General features: G+C 46.6%; 1 protein-coding gene across 1 annotated transcript in view; it reads right to left on the bottom strand.

Annotated features, from left to right (window-relative positions):
* The window catches only part of NTNG1 (netrin G1), a 126899-nt gene extending 119453 nt beyond the window's left edge, over positions 1-7446 (bottom strand). The window contains exons 1-2 of the mRNA XM_088524352.1: positions 7432-7446; positions 1887-2576 (exon numbers count right to left, since the gene is read on the bottom strand). Of these exons, the coding sequence (XP_088380478.1) occupies positions 1887-2132 (246 nt within the window). The 5' untranslated portion in view covers positions 2133-2576; positions 7432-7446. The remainder of the gene's footprint in view (positions 1-1886; positions 2577-7431) is intronic.
* Between the last annotated feature and the right edge of the window lie 9435 nt (positions 7447-16881).

Genomic DNA, 16881 nt, shown 5'->3' with positions numbered 1-16881 from the left:
AAGACATGAAAGTCGAAGGAAAAAAGTCTGAATAAGAATGCCCTGCAGGATGCTGTAGCATATACATACTTGAAAGCTCAAGGAGCTGCAATACCTCAGGAACTGCAAATATTTCTGTACTATTCCTCCTGCTTCGACTCAGTCAAGCAGTTACCAATGCATATGTTGTATTTGTACAACATGGATCCATACTCAGAGTAAACAGAGCCATTCCTCAGGCTCTGCAGGAGCTGGTCATCTTAAACTCGCCCCGTTAATTACAGCATTTCATTGTGTGCTCTCCTGCTCTTCCTCTTTCCCTGTCTTTCCTGACAGGTTTCTGTTGGCCTTTGGAATTGCAAGAGTTTAAAGTGAAAGTTACATTTGTCACCTCAGATGATTCCTGAGCAAACTTGCATAATCCATCATAGCATCAAGGATCCTGCTAGGTCAAACATTTGCAGTAAGAGTTTGGCAGGATTTCAGCAACATTTTTAATACTTCAAAGGATATTGTTATTAATTCTACTATCTGTTCTAACATGAGAATAGTCATGAAAATTACTTAGACTTGAAAATTACTGACTAGTGCATTTAGACTTCTTATTTTTTCTGCAGTAAAAAGTAGAAACAAGCTTGTTGGGCTGTGGTCTGCACTAAAGTGGTTCATTCAACTTTTTGTATTCACTGCATGACACGAGTTACTAGACATCACCCTGTCACTGGTCCAGGGCTGAACCACATTTATTGCAATTTTGACAGCGGAAATACACTTTAAGATAAAGAAAAAAATGACCCTATTATGCCAGGCATGTTGTATTTATTTATTTTTAAACAGTGGCTGCTTGAAGCTGTTCCGAGGTTTAGGATGTCAAAGCAGCGTCAGCAGAGATGGATTAGCGGGCAGAGAGCAAGCGGTGCAGTGAGAGGTTCACAACGCGAGTAATTTATTCACGTCGCCCTCCCATTCATCACGTGCCCCTCGCCACCGCGTACGTGGAAAGTGGCTGCACTGCGTCCCGCACGCGTGTGCGGCTGCCCCCGAGCTCCGCACGGAGCACACGTGGCTGCAGACGGCACCGGGAGGCATCTGAAAGCGGATCTCCTTCCTGGGAGGACTCTGCCACACAGCGACGGTGACTCTGGTAGAGGAAAACCTCTCTTGTCGGCTCTATGCAGTTACAGTAACCTCGCTTGCCATTTTTCAAACTTAAATTATCTAGCTAATGGGAAGTAAATTTCTTATGCTTTAATAGTACCGTATCATAGACACAATTACATCTCAAACCACATTTCCTGATCAAGGAATGCTATATTTTCATTCAGTATTTTCCATAAATAAATATTCAGTGGCAAAAAAAAATGGATTTCCATGTTTTGCAAGGAAAAAAAAAATCATTTGCAAAAGTAGAGCCTCTCATAACCACTTCTTGCAACACGATCTGCCACCAGCCCAACCACCCCTGCCACTTTGGAAGCTTTTGCAGACCGAGTTTCTAGCAACACTCTGCTCTTTGGAGGTGATGCTAAATTATATGAGACCAGGGTCCTATCAGCTGATCGGAACCAGCTCGCTGAAGCCTTGTGTGATCCCTGTGATCCAAACAAACACAGCCCAGATGCAGATTAGCAAAGTAGGAGTTTTGTGCTGCTTTCTCTTAAGGCATTGAAACTTGCCCAGAAAGACACTGAAGTCAGACTAGGTCCTAAGGAGAAGAGCACCCCATTGCCCAGCTTAATGCACTGCCTTACTAAACACTTACTGTTCCACGCAGAACTCATGCACATTTGCAATGTGATGCAGATTTTTCTTAGGTATTTATACCTGAATCATAAGAACTTCCACTTGCAGCCATCTTATCACAAAAATCTATCTACCAGCTCTGGCCAGGGAGAGGCTTGCCTTACCATTGCACAGAAGGTCTCAGGAGGGTCTCCGCACGTTATGTCTGGGGGATCCAGTGTCACTTTGACGTATTTGATCATGTCTCTGGCTTCCGGCTGGCAGGCCATGTAATCCCATACTTTCCCTTCCTCGGTGTAGATCTGAGTCTTACACACATCGTAATGTCCCCACACGGAAGGATAGTGCTGCATCATTGAAGACACCGTAACCCAGAGGGCGTGAAGTGACAGGAATCTTGATAAATACATCTCTAAATCCTTTTGTGTCACCTTTGTAAGTATACTCAGTACGGGCGTACGTGCAGTCTATAGGTCACGCATATATGTACACATATATATTTTGTAAAAGGGGTTCCAGCTCAAACGCGAAGCATTAGTATATGGTGCTTGTTTTACTAGGTTGAAGACTTTGGTAGAAGCCACAATCCCAAAGAAACAGCCTTTCACAACAATGTGGAGCTTGTCCTCTCTCTTACAACTTATCTAGCAGGGCTTCTTGTACCGCATGTCCCAGGGCAGATAACAGCTCAAGAAGCTGCAGGTCTTCAGATAACCCTGAGTGATCCTCCGTGTTGGCAGCTCACAGGGGATGCCCAGACACACTGATAAATCAGTATCCGAAGCAAAAGGACGAGTGTCCACAGGCCGATGTCCTTTTCCCATCAATCACGCTTTGCTTCTGGCACCAGCACCCTTTTAGAAACAAAAAAGAGTAAGAGTTATTGTTCACAAAACAACGCGTTACAAAATATATACAACACGTTGACGTTTTGGAGGTTTGATGCAATATAACACAAATTGCTTTAACGTGGATAACCTTTGGCATGGGTGCCGTGCTAGAATGAACAAACTACCAAGCTCAGTCACAATGAGAAGTGTTTCAGTATGAAGAACTTAACTCTATTTAAAGCAAACAAACAAAAAAACAGATTTATAATGTCCTAGGAGGGTTGCATGTTCTGCTTCCAAAATTGCATTTCCATCCTGGCAAAACCAGCGAGCAAGCCACAGGACTTAAACACTTCTCCTTCATCTCAGCTGGCAGGTAGGGCAGCAGGGAAACAGCCCATCATGGCAGGGCACCAGCAGGAAGGCTCTTCTGTTAAAGTGACAGAGAGGGGAGCATCGGGGCTAGCGGTGCCCGCATCGCTTGGCAAGGCACCTCAAGGAGCTCCGCAAGCCTTAGCCATTCCCGGGGGTTTTGGGGAAGGATGCAAAGGCAGTAGTGAGCCACTTCCCTTTCCTGGAATCTTCTCATTAGCACTGGGACAGCTTTGCTCCCTTTTTGTTAATCTGATTACTGAGGAAGATAACAGTTGATTCATTTGCACCTTACTATAAGGACACTTCCTGCTTTTAATAGAGGTGCCATATTTTCCTAGGCATGGAGAGGAGAGGGGGCAGGTATTACATGCCTGCTCAATGTTTATTTTATCCTCATTAAAAAGCAGCCAGGATCCTTTCACTTTATAACCCCTTAATTATATTACTGTAGGTATAAAATCCTGGGATGTTTTTCCAGTGTTTTAAAACACCCATATATGCTAAAAGGCAAACATAGAGGTACAGTGAGGGAAACTGCAAAGACACAGTAAGTTCCTAAATACGCACAGACAAAACCAGGACTGGAGATGTGAGCTCAGCCCCGGGCCTGGGGGCAGCAGCACCGAGCCCCGCGGGAGAAGGATTTTGGGGAGCTGCTTCAGCATTTCTCCTCTCCTCTAAATCCCACATGAATGCTTTAGGCAGACACTGAGAGACAACGGGAAGGCACCACAGGCTGTAGTTCTGTTTGTCTCGAGTTTTAAATTCCTTCTATACTGCAGAAAAATGGGAAAAAAAGTATGTATAGTATATACATACCATAGTATAGGTATAAAAAAGTATATGCAAGTGGGTGAGCCCCCTAAGAGGGTGCTTTGGTAATAGACGCTTTCAAGACAGAGCGAAACTTCTCCTCAAAGCTATTCCCAAACTGCCTCCCTATATTTAAAGAATGCACCATCTTAAACCGAACTAAACTACAGACACTATGAAATGCCAACAGATGGTTGAATTGTGTTTCCATAGCAAAGTAATTTACAATAATTGCCGTATGGACGTAAATGCAATTTTCCATTATATTCATTTTATCAAATGTTACCATACAACTGTGATATATTTTATCAGAATACATACAGAATATCTGAATTTTCTTGCAGTAGTAAAACTCAATTAGCTCAAATATATTTTAGCTTCAGATCTGAATTTGAAACAAAAGCAGAAATATCAAAAGCTAGATTAATCTTTTAAGAATCACATTGGGTACTACCATAGCTTTATTAACAACCTTACATTCTTTTCCTTTTTCAGTGGTATCTCAGAATTCAGAGAACATATACGGTATTCTTGTAGAGAGACATCACAGTTTTCCTCTCTAGTCCTTTCTAATATATTATTTTGGAAGAAAAAAGCCCCCAGACAACGTAAATAGAACAGTCATAATCCAAAAGAGAAGCAAGTGCTCTGTTAAAAAAGAATCCCTTGACCTCACTTGAAACCTGCAAATTATTTTAAATTTATTGTGACAAATGGAGACATGCTCTGTATTGGAGAAGACTTGGTCATAATTGGAATAAACAGTAGGTGAATGTCATGTTTCTGTATGGAAAGAAGATGTTACTAGGTTTAATTAATCTTAACCACAAGCCTTTACATTCAAGCAAAATTAGATTTTCGTTGGTAGTTCTTCAGTTTTCCATAACCTTTTATAACTGCTGAGGCTCTGATCTACAAATAAATAGGGCTGGATAGGACTAGAAAAATGGGAGGCAAGTCGCTCTCTTAACACACTGTGCTAAAATACTTCCCATATAACGAATTCTCATTAAAGTAAGCCAGAGTCATAATGATGGTCGTTACACAGAATTATAGACTATAACATTGATCGAATTTAGTGCACTTGACAAGGAAAAAGTGCAGAGGAGTGCAAGACATTTGAGCATTAGGCAGATGTAGAACCGTACAGACAGACATTCCTGACAAGAAGCAGCCAATTATAGCTTAAATTTCTGGCATATAACCAGTTCTGATTAATAGTTTTCCATTACATTACAGACATATTATTAATGTATTAAAAATGTCAAGCTTTGGCAAGAACTACCACGGCATGGCTCAGTTTTCTGCAATATCTTCTTTTAATGAGCTTCCATTGATACACAGAGAGGTATTGACCAAGGCACATTAGGGATCATATGCTGAGCGCTATTGGGGTCTGCCCAACAGAGCTGTACAATTTGTCTCGATTATATTTATTCTTGCAGAGTCACTCGTTAGGCGCTCTACAGTTCAGCGGCCTCTTTCTAAAGGCTTATATATATTTGCATTATTCTGCAAAAAAATGTTTAGAATAACATTTATAAAGCATAGCACTATGCTTCCAGCTATACCCTGGGCAATAAAGCAGGATTCCCCCCCCTCAATAACACATGTACGTTTGACGTTACAAAGTAAAAAGAATCAAACAAATCTGGAAAAACTACTATGAGGGGTCCCCGTGCTCCGCACCTCGTAGCTCTCTGGTCTGTCTCGCGCTTTTGGAGTGTCAAAGGGTCCGCGGGGTCCGCGACACCTTTCCTGACTTCAGGCGAGGGCACCGCAGGCTGGTGCAAGGAGGGATCTCCCATTCCCGACTGCCGCTCCCGGAGACACCCTGTGAGGGGCAATAGCGGCCCTGAGCGCAGGACGTTCCGGGCCCTGGGTGTCCCCGGCGGGCGGCAGCCCCCGCGCATCGCGGTGTCCCGGCTCCTGCCCTCGGCGGGCGCTCAGGCTGCCCCGCATCCCTTCCGGCTGCCGCCCGTGCCTAGCGAGACCGGCGGGCAGAGCATCCCCGCACCAGAACCGGCTGTCGGGCGGCTTTCCGCACACGCGCCTTTCTCCCAGTGCCTCACGCTGCCCCTCGGACCCCACAGACCTTTCTAAGCCTGCAGCCGGAGCCGGAGCACCGGCACCGGCGCGGCTCGGCCGGGGGCTCCGAGCGCAGGGAAATTCCGCCTCTGCAGCCCCCTCCCGCACGGCTCCCTGCCCAAACTTACTGCGCGACGGGGCCCTTCCTGCCGCCCCTTTCCGAGAGGCAGCCGGGCTGCAGGGGACGCGCTGAAATAACAAGTGCTGATTTCTCTTGCAGAGCAAACGCTTGACAAAACGCGCTGGCGCCGCACGCGAGCCGCGGAGCCGAAATCCCCATTAGCACCGCGCGCCGGTGAGCGGCAGCGCGCGAGGAGCGCGCGGAGCCACCAACTCCCTCCGCGACGGCTCCTGCTGGGGATCCCCAGAGGGTTGCTTGTAAATGCACCCCAAGTTTGCACCCCTCGACAGTTTCTGCAGATGAGCAGAGCTAATCAAGCCTAGGGAAGAAGATCCTTTGCATCTACCTCAGGTATTAATTATTTAAAGGTAGTTTAGACTTCATAAAATAGCATGTGTATTACTAAAAACTGATGATCCTCATGGCTAACAGTTACACTATTTAGTAAAATTACTTTGCTGCGCCTAAAAACCTTGGGACCCTAGTGCATATAAAACCCACCTACTTAAAAACAGGACCATCACTTATTATAAATGCAGAATTATTCATCCATGCAAACAGAACGGGAGCCTGCATTTAATGACTTAATGCATAATTTCCCCCATATTTGGATAAAAAATACTCTGTATTGTGAAAAAATCCTCGAGTGCCTTAGGACTCAGTTGCTGCACCAAAAGAAGTTCAAATCCTACTTTTATGTTGCTTAGCTCCTAGCTATTCAGGAGAAAAAAAAATCTTTGTCTCAGGAGGGATTGAAAACGTTTTCTTCCACCTATTGGTGGGAGAAAATAAAACGCAGAGTTGGGCTAGCTGTGATCCTGCACTGGAGATACTTTAGGTCTCCAGCATCATTCCTTGATAAGCGACCTCGACCCCCGATTACTTGCAGAGATCAGCACTGGTGAGCAAGGAGGGTAAAAGCACCTGAGATTTAAATAGTAAAACTGTAGCTTTACTAACAGACCCAGAATTTGGCCTGAGCTCCTGCCAGGCTGTGTGTACAGCTAGAAAGTTGCTTCCCCTCCTCATCAATGTCCCAGGTTGAGCGTCGGTGACCAAGTCCAGGCGACATCGGACTGTTGTGCTAACTGCTGGAACCCGCCGGGGAAGCAGCCTCCGGGCCGTCAGACCAAAGCCAGAGCCCGTCTTTCCCACCAAAATCCGCTCACAGGCAGGAGAAGCAGCAGCAGCGCGGTAATCCCCATCCTTCCCACGGGCCAGCTAGGCCAGAGCCGCGCGGCTCCGCGCTGCGTCCTCCGCGGGCGCGCCGGGACGGATTCCCGTCGGGAAAGCGGCGCGGCCCCTTCCCCGCGCCCGCTCTGCGCCAGCGGCTCCCGGGGGCGGCCGCGCATCCCCGGCGGCGCCGACACCGCGGGGCACCGCGGGCGCCTCCCGCGGGAGCCGCCGCGCGCCCGTCCCGCGCCCCGCGGGCGGCAGGGGGCGCCCGCCCCGCCCCGCCGCGCTCCGCTCCGCGCTACTCACCGCGCGGGGCCGCGGGGGCGGCGGCGGCGGCGCATGGGGCGCGCGGCGGCCGCCGCCGGGCGAGCGCGGCCGCTCCTCGCCCTTAAACTTGCTCGGCGGAGGCGCCGCTGCGGGAGCGCGGCTCATGGCAGGGGGCGGCGGCGCGGGGCGGCTCCGCGCCCTGCCCGCGCGTCGCGCATCGCGGCTCCCGGCGCCGCCGCCGCGCTCGGGAGCGCTCCGCGAGTGGCGGCGGGCGGCGGGCACCGGCGACGTCCTCGCGGCGCCGCCCCGCGCTCCGCCCGCCCCGCGCCCCGCTCGTCCTCCCCCTGCGCCGCTTCTCCTCCCCGTTTCCCGCCCGCCGCCCCGCGCGCCCCGCAGCGCGGCCGGCGCTGCCCTCCCGCCTCCCCCGGGCCTCGCTCCCGAGTCCCGCGCGGGAGCCCTGGCGATGGCTGCGCGCGGGCTTGGCCGGCTCCGGGGAACGGCTGCGCGCTCCGCAGCGCGGGAACGCCCCGGAGCGGCGTTTTCTGCTCATCCCCGTGTCCGTGTGTGCCCCACGACGGGTTAACCGCGGCTGGGGAGGCAGCGGGCCGCTGCGCGTGGACAACTGGGTCTGGAGTTGTGCGGTGCGAGGATATCACCGAGTGAAACTGGTGACGGGTCCCTGCGCCGGTCCCAGGAGTTGGGCTTAGTCCCGATCAGAGCTGGGCCGTTTGGTAGGTCGTGCAAAAAAAGTGGCACAATACACAATGAGGGACATCTTTGTGTTCCCCCTACAGGCAGTTAAACCAGACCATCCAGGAGGAACCCCTCCATCCCTCCTGCTTTCCCTTCTCGTGGGTTATCCTGCACTTTCCACCCGTTCCCCGGCTGCACTAGGACAGGTCCTGCCTGCGGTGTGGACAGAGCACTGTGCGTGCCGGGTGCTCCGAGCGCATGGCGAGACGAGGCCGTGCCCACCAGGGTAAGAAGCAGGGCCAAATCACTGGGTCCGTCAGACGTCGATACGTCCTTGCACTGGTGCTCTCGGCCTCTCTGCACCACGGCTCGAGCACCTGCTGCGAGTGCTCTGTCATGCAGGCCGGGATCAGATATGCTGCACGCGTAGGAGCCAGGGCCAGGAGCCGAATCCTGTCTGCGAGCGTGGCCAAACTTCCCAGCCAAGTTTTAAGCTCATCGGGAAAAATGGGTCTGAATTAATTCTTTGTCAAAGGCTGTCGCAGGAATGGAAAAGCAGAGGGAATTCAGCCCTTGGGTGTGACTTTCCCCCTCATTTTTTATGCTCACTGGAGTCCTAAACCAGAGTGAAATGTAGAAAGGTCGGTGCCTTTGTAATGAAAACCCAAATATTTGCATGCAGCGTCGTACTGAATTTCTGCCAGTCCCTTTTCCAGTTGCGATGAGCGACTGGCCACGTCTGCGTGGACTGTGGAGCTCAGCGCCACCGTGACTGGCTGCTAGACACTAGCATGAGCCCAGAAGGAAAATAAGATCAACCAAAATTTGAATGGAATACTTAAAAATATATAGATACTATATATATTTTTATATACACTGCAGGTCCATTACCTGTTTAAAATTAAGATTGAAGCCAGTCCTGAAATAGTGCAGGACTGGAGGTTGCCCCAGCGGGAACATGCTATGCTAGAGGTGCTTGCAGCACAATCTCTTACACCCTCTCAGCATGAGGAAATGAGAAATGCCTCTTCTCAGTGCCCTTGTTGCGTTTGCCCCTCGGTAGAGTCAGGGAAATGGATAAATTTCTGATTACCTACCTGAGTATGGGAGGTCATACTGGGGTACTATGCACTATGGGGTGTGATTTAGGGTAGGGGCTGTGTAAACTGCTGGCACAGAGCGTTGTCCCCGATTGCGAGCTTTCCAGTGAAGCGAAGCCCAAGGGTGAATTTTTGACAAAGTCCAAACCTAGTCCAGCTTTGCAGGCCTCAAGGTGAGTTTTGGGCGTTCAGTCGTCCCCTTACGTGCCATTAGGGACGTGTCATTCCCTGCTGCGGGCTGCGCTGCCCTCTGATGAGGCAGCAGGGCTGCTTCCCGCATCTCCACGGTGCGGGAATCCCGCCTGGACGTGGTGGCAGCCGGAGGCAGCGGGTGAGGCCTCTAGAGATGCAGGGAGCTCCTCTGCCTGAAAACCGGCGTCGCAGCGGGTCGGTGTTGGAGGCCCTGAGTGAAATATGTGGGGGGCAGCGATTGCCAAGCAGCAGCGGGTTGTCCCAAAGGCAGAGCTGGCCTGGCCACTTGGTTGCTGCTTTGCCCACAGTGCTTTAACCTCCTGGAAAGTCGATCAATCAGCAAGATTTGAATGTCAGTCTGTGCTTGCACCTTGGTGTCTCCAGCAGCATCATTTCCAGCAGAAAGATTGGGAAACTGCATTGAGATAAATGACAAAACCAAACGTTTCTGCATTTGTGCAGGCAGGGGACAAATCCTGAGCCTGCTCAGTGAGGTAGCAGAAACACAGACCTCCCCGAGCAGCTTTTTGCTGCTGTTTGGGCTTCAGCAGAGCTCAAGGGCAGGGGCCAGAGAGACTCCTGCCAAAAATGTCACCCCTGTCCCTGAGACCTCCAAACCCGTGTAGTTTTTGGGAGGTTCGGGAGGTTTCCAGGGGACACGTGAGCTGCCATTCGGTCCCTCCTTTATTTCCCTGCTCTTTGATAATGTCTTTCTCTCCTTAGAGGGCAAGAAGATCCTTCCCAATCTCAATTCAAGTTGAGAGCATCTCCGTGCAGGATACCTTAGTCTGAAGTCTGGAAATTGGGTATGTATGAAATCTAGGAGAGAGACTGCCTAATAAGCATGGTTTTTCATTTGAATCTCATTGTTTCCTGCCGGCAGAGCCCGGAGCGTTATTACTCATTCCTTGGGGCTCGGATAGAAAATGAGCCCGAGCAGCTCTGCCGGGAGAAGGGCTTTTTAATTCCCCTGCAGTTCACCGGGGAAGGAGGGCAAAGGAGCTCCATGAGTTACGCTCTCAGAGAGGAGGCCAAGTCAATTATTTAATACACAAAGGCTTCTTCCTAAGTATCAAACCTGTTGATTCTGAGATGCATGTAAATTAAAGCCCGGATTTCCGCTGCCGAGTGAAAAATGTTTTGTTCTAATAATAAACCCCAAAACTCTGCTGTTGCCATTTACATAACAGCCATGACACAATGTGTAAATCCTTGACAATATTTTTTCAGAATTTAGCAGCTTGTTTTTCTGCAAACATAAACATTTATTTTTGGTGTTAATAATTAATAATATGCCACATGCCCGTAATAAATGCAAAATCTAATCTCATGTAGACATAAATGTTTCTGCCAAAGTGGTCGTTCTGTGCTGTGAATGGCTTAACCCAAGTGCTAGCATACATTCTATTTCTGATCGCTAGTGATTTGTTTTGTGAGCAGATATACCATTAAGCTCAGTATTTTCCTATGAAATAGTTTCTTCACACATTTTTTTTTTTCAAAACTGAAACAGGCAATACTTACTAAAAGAAAAAAAACCAACAACATGGCTAATATCAAAATCCTCATAGCTGTAGCTAGAGCAAAGTGTGGGCAAGACTGTGGGAGATCCCAGCAGATGAGACACAGCAGAGCCGTTCAGGCCGGGGTTCCTCCTCCTCGGGCACTGCTGGGCAGGGGACGTCACTGCGCGCTCGGGAACGAGCATCCCAGAGAGATTTGGGATTGCTGCCTCCAGAGCCCAGGATCTGTAGGCTTCCTCGTCCCCCAGGAGCCACCAAGAGTTGAGAACCCGACTCATGAAGTGTTTGTGTTGCTGGGCTCTTACCAGGTGGTTGGTTTGTTAAAGGCTTGTAGTTTTTATGCCCATATAGATCAAAACTTGCTAATCAAATGAAAATATGGTGTTAAACATAATATATTATGACAAAGAATAGATGACTTGTGCAAAAATAGCCAGCCTGTTTTTGAAATGAAGGCTCCATCTTTTAATCTGCATTTAAAAAATATTCCCTGGGTTTGTTTTTAGTGGCTAGATTTGTCAGGTCTTTGCGTTGGGGATGCTATTTACATATGAAACCTAACACTGCTGTGATCTGAGTTGCTCATCTAAAGTTCTGCTTGCACATATAATAATTAACAGTAATTAATTATTTACTGTCGGGTAGCTTCTAGCTGTTAATATTATCATAAATATCTTTTTATTTTTTAAATAGCCTCATTAGGACATATGTCTTTCATGGTTTGTAACTTGGAGAATGGCAGTGATAGATAGTCGAGCAAACAGCCACTCCTGAATTCAGTTGCCAAATTAAGCTTGAAGTTTGGATTCACTGAGGTTTGGATCTGCCATTTTTAAGAAGCTGTTATAATCTAGTCTCTTTTATTATTAGCAGAAAAGAGGCGTGCAGTAAGTACCACTGGTTACCTACCCAATCACACATGCATTCACACATAAATACAGATGTTATTTATTAGTAACAATTTTAATCAGACCAATATTTTAATATTGAATAAAAATAATCACTGATTTTCCACAGTAATTAGGTGGATTTCATTGTTCTATTGCTGATGGGTTTCTTTCATGGAAGAGAAGCATCATTTATCATTTATGAATGACTTACAGTAACAGTCTGACATGGGCTAAAAACAGAAGAAGAATTAGCAGAGGACAGTATTGGAAGCTACTCCTCCAGTTAAAAAGGAGAAGTAAGTGTATCCAAGCACTTGCTGCTTGAACAACTGGGTTTTGAAGAGGCAATTTTGACGTTTTGGTGTTTATTTCATACGAGCGTAGAGCTCCTGTAGCGAGAAATAAGGATACTCATGTAGCTTTTGTGGGAGGGAACCACGTCTCGTCGGGTAACCATCACTTTTGATTTGTGGTATACCATTACGAGCCAGTAAAGGGCAGCACTAACCAACTGTTTTAGGTAACTAAACAGATCACTAATTATGTTTTCAAATTTTAATTGATGTGAACAGTAATTGTTTGACTGAATTTGCTATTAAGTCGGTTCTGCTGCTGCATCACTGCAAAGCAGCAACTTGAAGAGCACTCTATAATCCTTGGAGCAGAATTTGACTACTACAAATTAGCAGCTTAGTGGTGATGAAGTTTAGCAAAGTGCATTTAGTTATTAAAAAGCAGAATCTCTTACTAAGAGTATTTCCACTGTTTAATTATATTAAAACTGAGGTTCTATACATCAAAACAGATTCAGCAGATTGAGTCATAATTCATATTAGATATATGTAAGTAATAATGTAGATATTTATATAGCCCAAAACACTGGAGAAAGGCTTTTCTTTTAACACAATTTGGTAGTCTACCTTAGTTCTTCTTTTTTTCCGAAGTTTCCCTTTGCTTGTTTTTATAGGAAATAATGATTTGTATGTTTCTTCCAACAAGATATTGGAAAGAATTTTCATTGGTACTTTTATTTTTTTGCTCAATTTTGCAAATTTAGCTGTACACTCATGCAAACCTTCCCAAATGCTGTCTTATTTACTGTGGTGTTTGGGAGGGAAAATGCTCTAATTATAAATTTCGTGTGTCCCTGCATGCACAACTTTTTACAAATTATTTTAGCATGCTCAGTTTTTACAAGCCCTTGACTTTTCTTAGAAAGCTATGTTATCATATAGCTTCATACGAAAGAACAGCTATACATCATTTTGAATGGGAAAAGATTGTCTTGAGTGTGAAAACAGAGCTGATGAGAAGGGAAGCTGTGTCCCAGGTCTCCAGAAGGGGTTCTGAGTCAGGGAATTGCCCCGACCCTGTGCACGGTGTGCTGCAGATTGGCGTTTAAACACACGGTAACTCTAAGGCCCAACTGCAGGTCAAGCCATTGCCCGTTGATCCAAAGGCTTCGACTTTCGACTCAGAACTTGTGGCGTGTAGTGTACATTTGGGTGGTCATCACATGTGCCTGTACTGTGAGCAAAAGGCAAATACGAGAGAGAGAGATGTGTTTTACCCACTCACTGGAGTGCCCAGAACTTTTTGCTTCTTAACCTGGATTTTTTTTCTTGTTTTTAGCTCCAAATATTTTAAGCAGAGTACTACTGGAGTGAGTTTGGATCATGCAGTTTATTGGGCACTTGCAAGTTCTTGCAGTTTTGCATCGTGTGTATTTCTCTTTTCTTTTTGAACGTGTCCCTACAGCAGTTTTTTCTGGCATGGAGCTGGTGTTTCTGCCAAAAGGATGATGAAACCCAAGGCTGCATCAGGGCTCCTGCGCCTGCAGCTGGAAGCACCTTGGCTGCTGATTGTGCAAATGGAGGCAGCAGCAGCGGGGAGGTTCTTCGTCTGCTCTGAGCCCTGCAGAAGTGGCCATGTGTCACCAGGGAGCTGAGGTGGGTGATCCAAAGCCTGAGGGGAGAAGCCAAGGGCCTGGGAGCCACCTCTGCTTGTGATGGCCTGAGGGCAGAGGGTAAATTCCCTCTTTTTGTTAACTTGTGTAGGAATCCCAGTCTCCAAAGATAATAGTGAAGCAGTTAACTGTAGCTTAGAAGTGCTGGTCAATTTTATGTGATCTGTCCATAGCAGGATGGTAAGTCCGTGAGGAGGATCTGGAAGGGAACTAGCAGAACTTCTGCTTTCCCCATTGCAAAGGGTGAAGCAGGCAGCCTGCAGTCTGACTTGTTGGAGTATTCAGTCATTTGCATGATATTCGAAGCTTCCAGATTGCAGGAGAAACTGAATTATTTCCTCCCTGGCTCATGTTAACCATTTTTCTCAAGCCTGTAGCTCTTTCCATAGCATAGTTTTCAATTATTCAACCTGCGTAATTTATATAGAACATGAATCTTCTAAATACGGGAAACCAGCTACATTTTCAGTGTGGGCACAAGGTAGAATACAGAAGTAGGTGGTGTTTTGAGGGAAGAAGTTCCTCCTTTCCCTTGCAATTTAAGATGAAGGTGGGGAAGAGTTAAGAGGAAATACACCCACAAAAAAGTGGTGGAATGTCAGCTCAGAATATTATGTTCCTCTTATGAGATACTTGATTGGAGTAGTGAGAATCCTATGCCATAAATAGAATGGGATGAGCTCTGCATGCAGCTTCTCTGCTCGTGTCCACCAGTCAGTGCAAGACTGAAGCTGGGTAGGAGCAAAGCCTTTAGTGAGACTTCAATGCTGCTTGTGTCTGAATGGCTGCAGAGAGGACAGAATAATCACTTTCCAATATGAGCAATGCTAAATTTTTCTGTGACCTGTGTTTGCCTTTTAAGTTTCACCTAAATTGGAAGATGTTTATTACTAAATGGGCAAGACTCTCCAGTTTGTTTGAGGAAAAAAATCCCTTTTTCTTTTAAGAGATTAATGTATTATGGGAAGTATTCGGGACACTGGTTGCAAATTAAAATGGTGACATTTGTTGCAATAATAGTTTTTATGCTGGAGAACCAAACTTATGGCTCAGACCATAGGAAAGATGGATGAGTTAACATATGAGTAAGCGATGAAAGCTGGCACTAAACCTTCATATTTTTCATATTCACATATGTGAAACCTCTGTTGGTTTGAAGATTGATCAGGTTTACACATTTAGCCTCATGTATGGGCCTGCTACTGTGTTTCACCCTTGGATTGAAGCAGCTTTTTTTGCAGATCTGGGGCCAGTTTGTGCACTGAAACCCAGGAGAACTCTTCTTGGATGCTAATGCTTATTGCACTAGGTGAATCGGGCCCAGATGTTTAGCTCTGCTTTGTGTTTCACTGCAACCAGAATCTACCTCAGTTCTTGCTGTGAGTTAATGTATTGCCTGTGTGCACATCCCTCTTGCTGTCCAGTGTGCAGTGCCCCTCTAATCTTCCTAAGGAGAAAAATGGAGATTAAAATTAGATGCGGAATGAAGAGTTGGTGCTTCCGAAAGTGGAGCACAAAGAGCACAGCCAATATATGAGGGATCATAAACTAAGATATTCTCATTTTTCATGTTCCTCACCTGATGGCTGAAATCACAAATTGTGTCCGGAGTAAGAAACATTGTGTGCTTGACTAATATATATTGCAGCAATATTACATCAATAATTTATAGTCATAAATATATTATTTTACCTTTGTAGATATTTAGTGGCATGAAGCTACAGGAAACAAGCATGTCGCTTGGGTTGGAATCTAAAGTGACCCTGTAGAAACACCACGTTATGGGCCCAGTAACGGGCCCGATGGATCAAGGGGGATAGAGAGTCTGAGGAAAGTCTGTGCTAAACCCTCGTGTGAGCTCTGAGGCTCTGCAGCTTCTAACTGCCGACGCTTAAGCTTGTAACTCTGCTTATGGGAATAATTTTGTATTAGTTCTTAAGGCTGCTTTTGTCTCTGTAATTACATTCTCTTGTAAATAAATATGCAGGGCATCTTACCAAACAGAAAACACCAGGTCTTCTGCAGTAGGGAATTGCAATATTTAGTGCCGTGTCATGTTATAAGTCATTGCCTGAATACCCGAGGAACTTAACCCAAGTGTCCTTAAATAACTTAAGTAACTCTGTTCAAATTTTTACAAAAAAGTTCTATGAAAAAGAGGGGGTGTGAAAAAGATTTTTTTTTTATTTGTTTTTTATAAAAGGCCCTCTTTTGCCCAGCATTCTGAGAGTGCCAAAGATAAGCATTTCTTAACATGAGTAGCCTGAAGTTTATTTTGAAGTTAAGTCATTCAAAATACTGTTTTCTAATGCATTTCACAGCTTACTGATGCTGAGCAGCGCAAAAACAGCGAGTTGGATGTCATTCTGTGCCGGGACCATCACAGAAACTGGGGTTAGAGTCTTGTAAAGCCTAACGTGTGTTTAGTTGCACGGGGTTGTCGCAAGGGCAGGTGCTGTTGGCACCATCACGTGTGAGGCACCGGCCCCGCTCGCTGCTTTGTGCAGCCTTTAGTCCTTGCAGGGGGCAGCCCCCAGGCCCCTCTGAGCCCTGTATGTGTCCTTGGGCTGTGCCCTGGCTTCGTGCTGGCTCCGGGAACCGCCGGTGACATGATGTGTGTGACACCACCCTCGGCCTTGGGGATCCCTGGAGGAGCCCGTCCGGTCTGTCCAAGGTGCGAGAGGGACGAACTCCTTGTCCAGGCCCCTTGGCACCTTGCTGGATGTGCTGCCTAGAGCTGCACCTCTCGCTCCTGCTGCCAATTACTGGAACCAGCTGCTCTCCGTACGTGTTTTAGAAATTAGTCTCTGATTATTAAATCATGACTGCGTGTTAACACCCATTATTTTTATAAACCCAATGCAGACTCCCATGCATTATAAATAAATTGTATTAACTCCATTTCGTATGAAATATTTATAAATATTATGGCAAGGACTCACTTTCTGTGCATAGTTATTAGGCACTTTAGATTATAGGAGATTGGTCAATTATGTAAAATTATGAGAATACAGACTTAAGCCGGGCTCATAATCCTGCTGCAAGAGAGGCACAAAACCAGGATTCCAAGTGGGTTCAAGAAGAGTGACATGCTTTATGTTTCTTAATTATCTTTATTTCCCAGT

Source organism: Tinamus guttatus, unplaced genomic scaffold (assembly GCF_059628265.1).
Source record: "Tinamus guttatus ecotype Peru unplaced genomic scaffold, ASM5962826v1 Tinamus_guttatus_pri_ptg000211l, whole genome shotgun sequence".
Lineage (NCBI taxonomy): Eukaryota > Metazoa > Chordata > Aves > Tinamiformes > Tinamidae > Tinamus > Tinamus guttatus.
The sequence above is the reverse complement of the archived record's forward strand: the minus strand, read 5'-3'. Positions and strand labels throughout refer to the sequence as shown.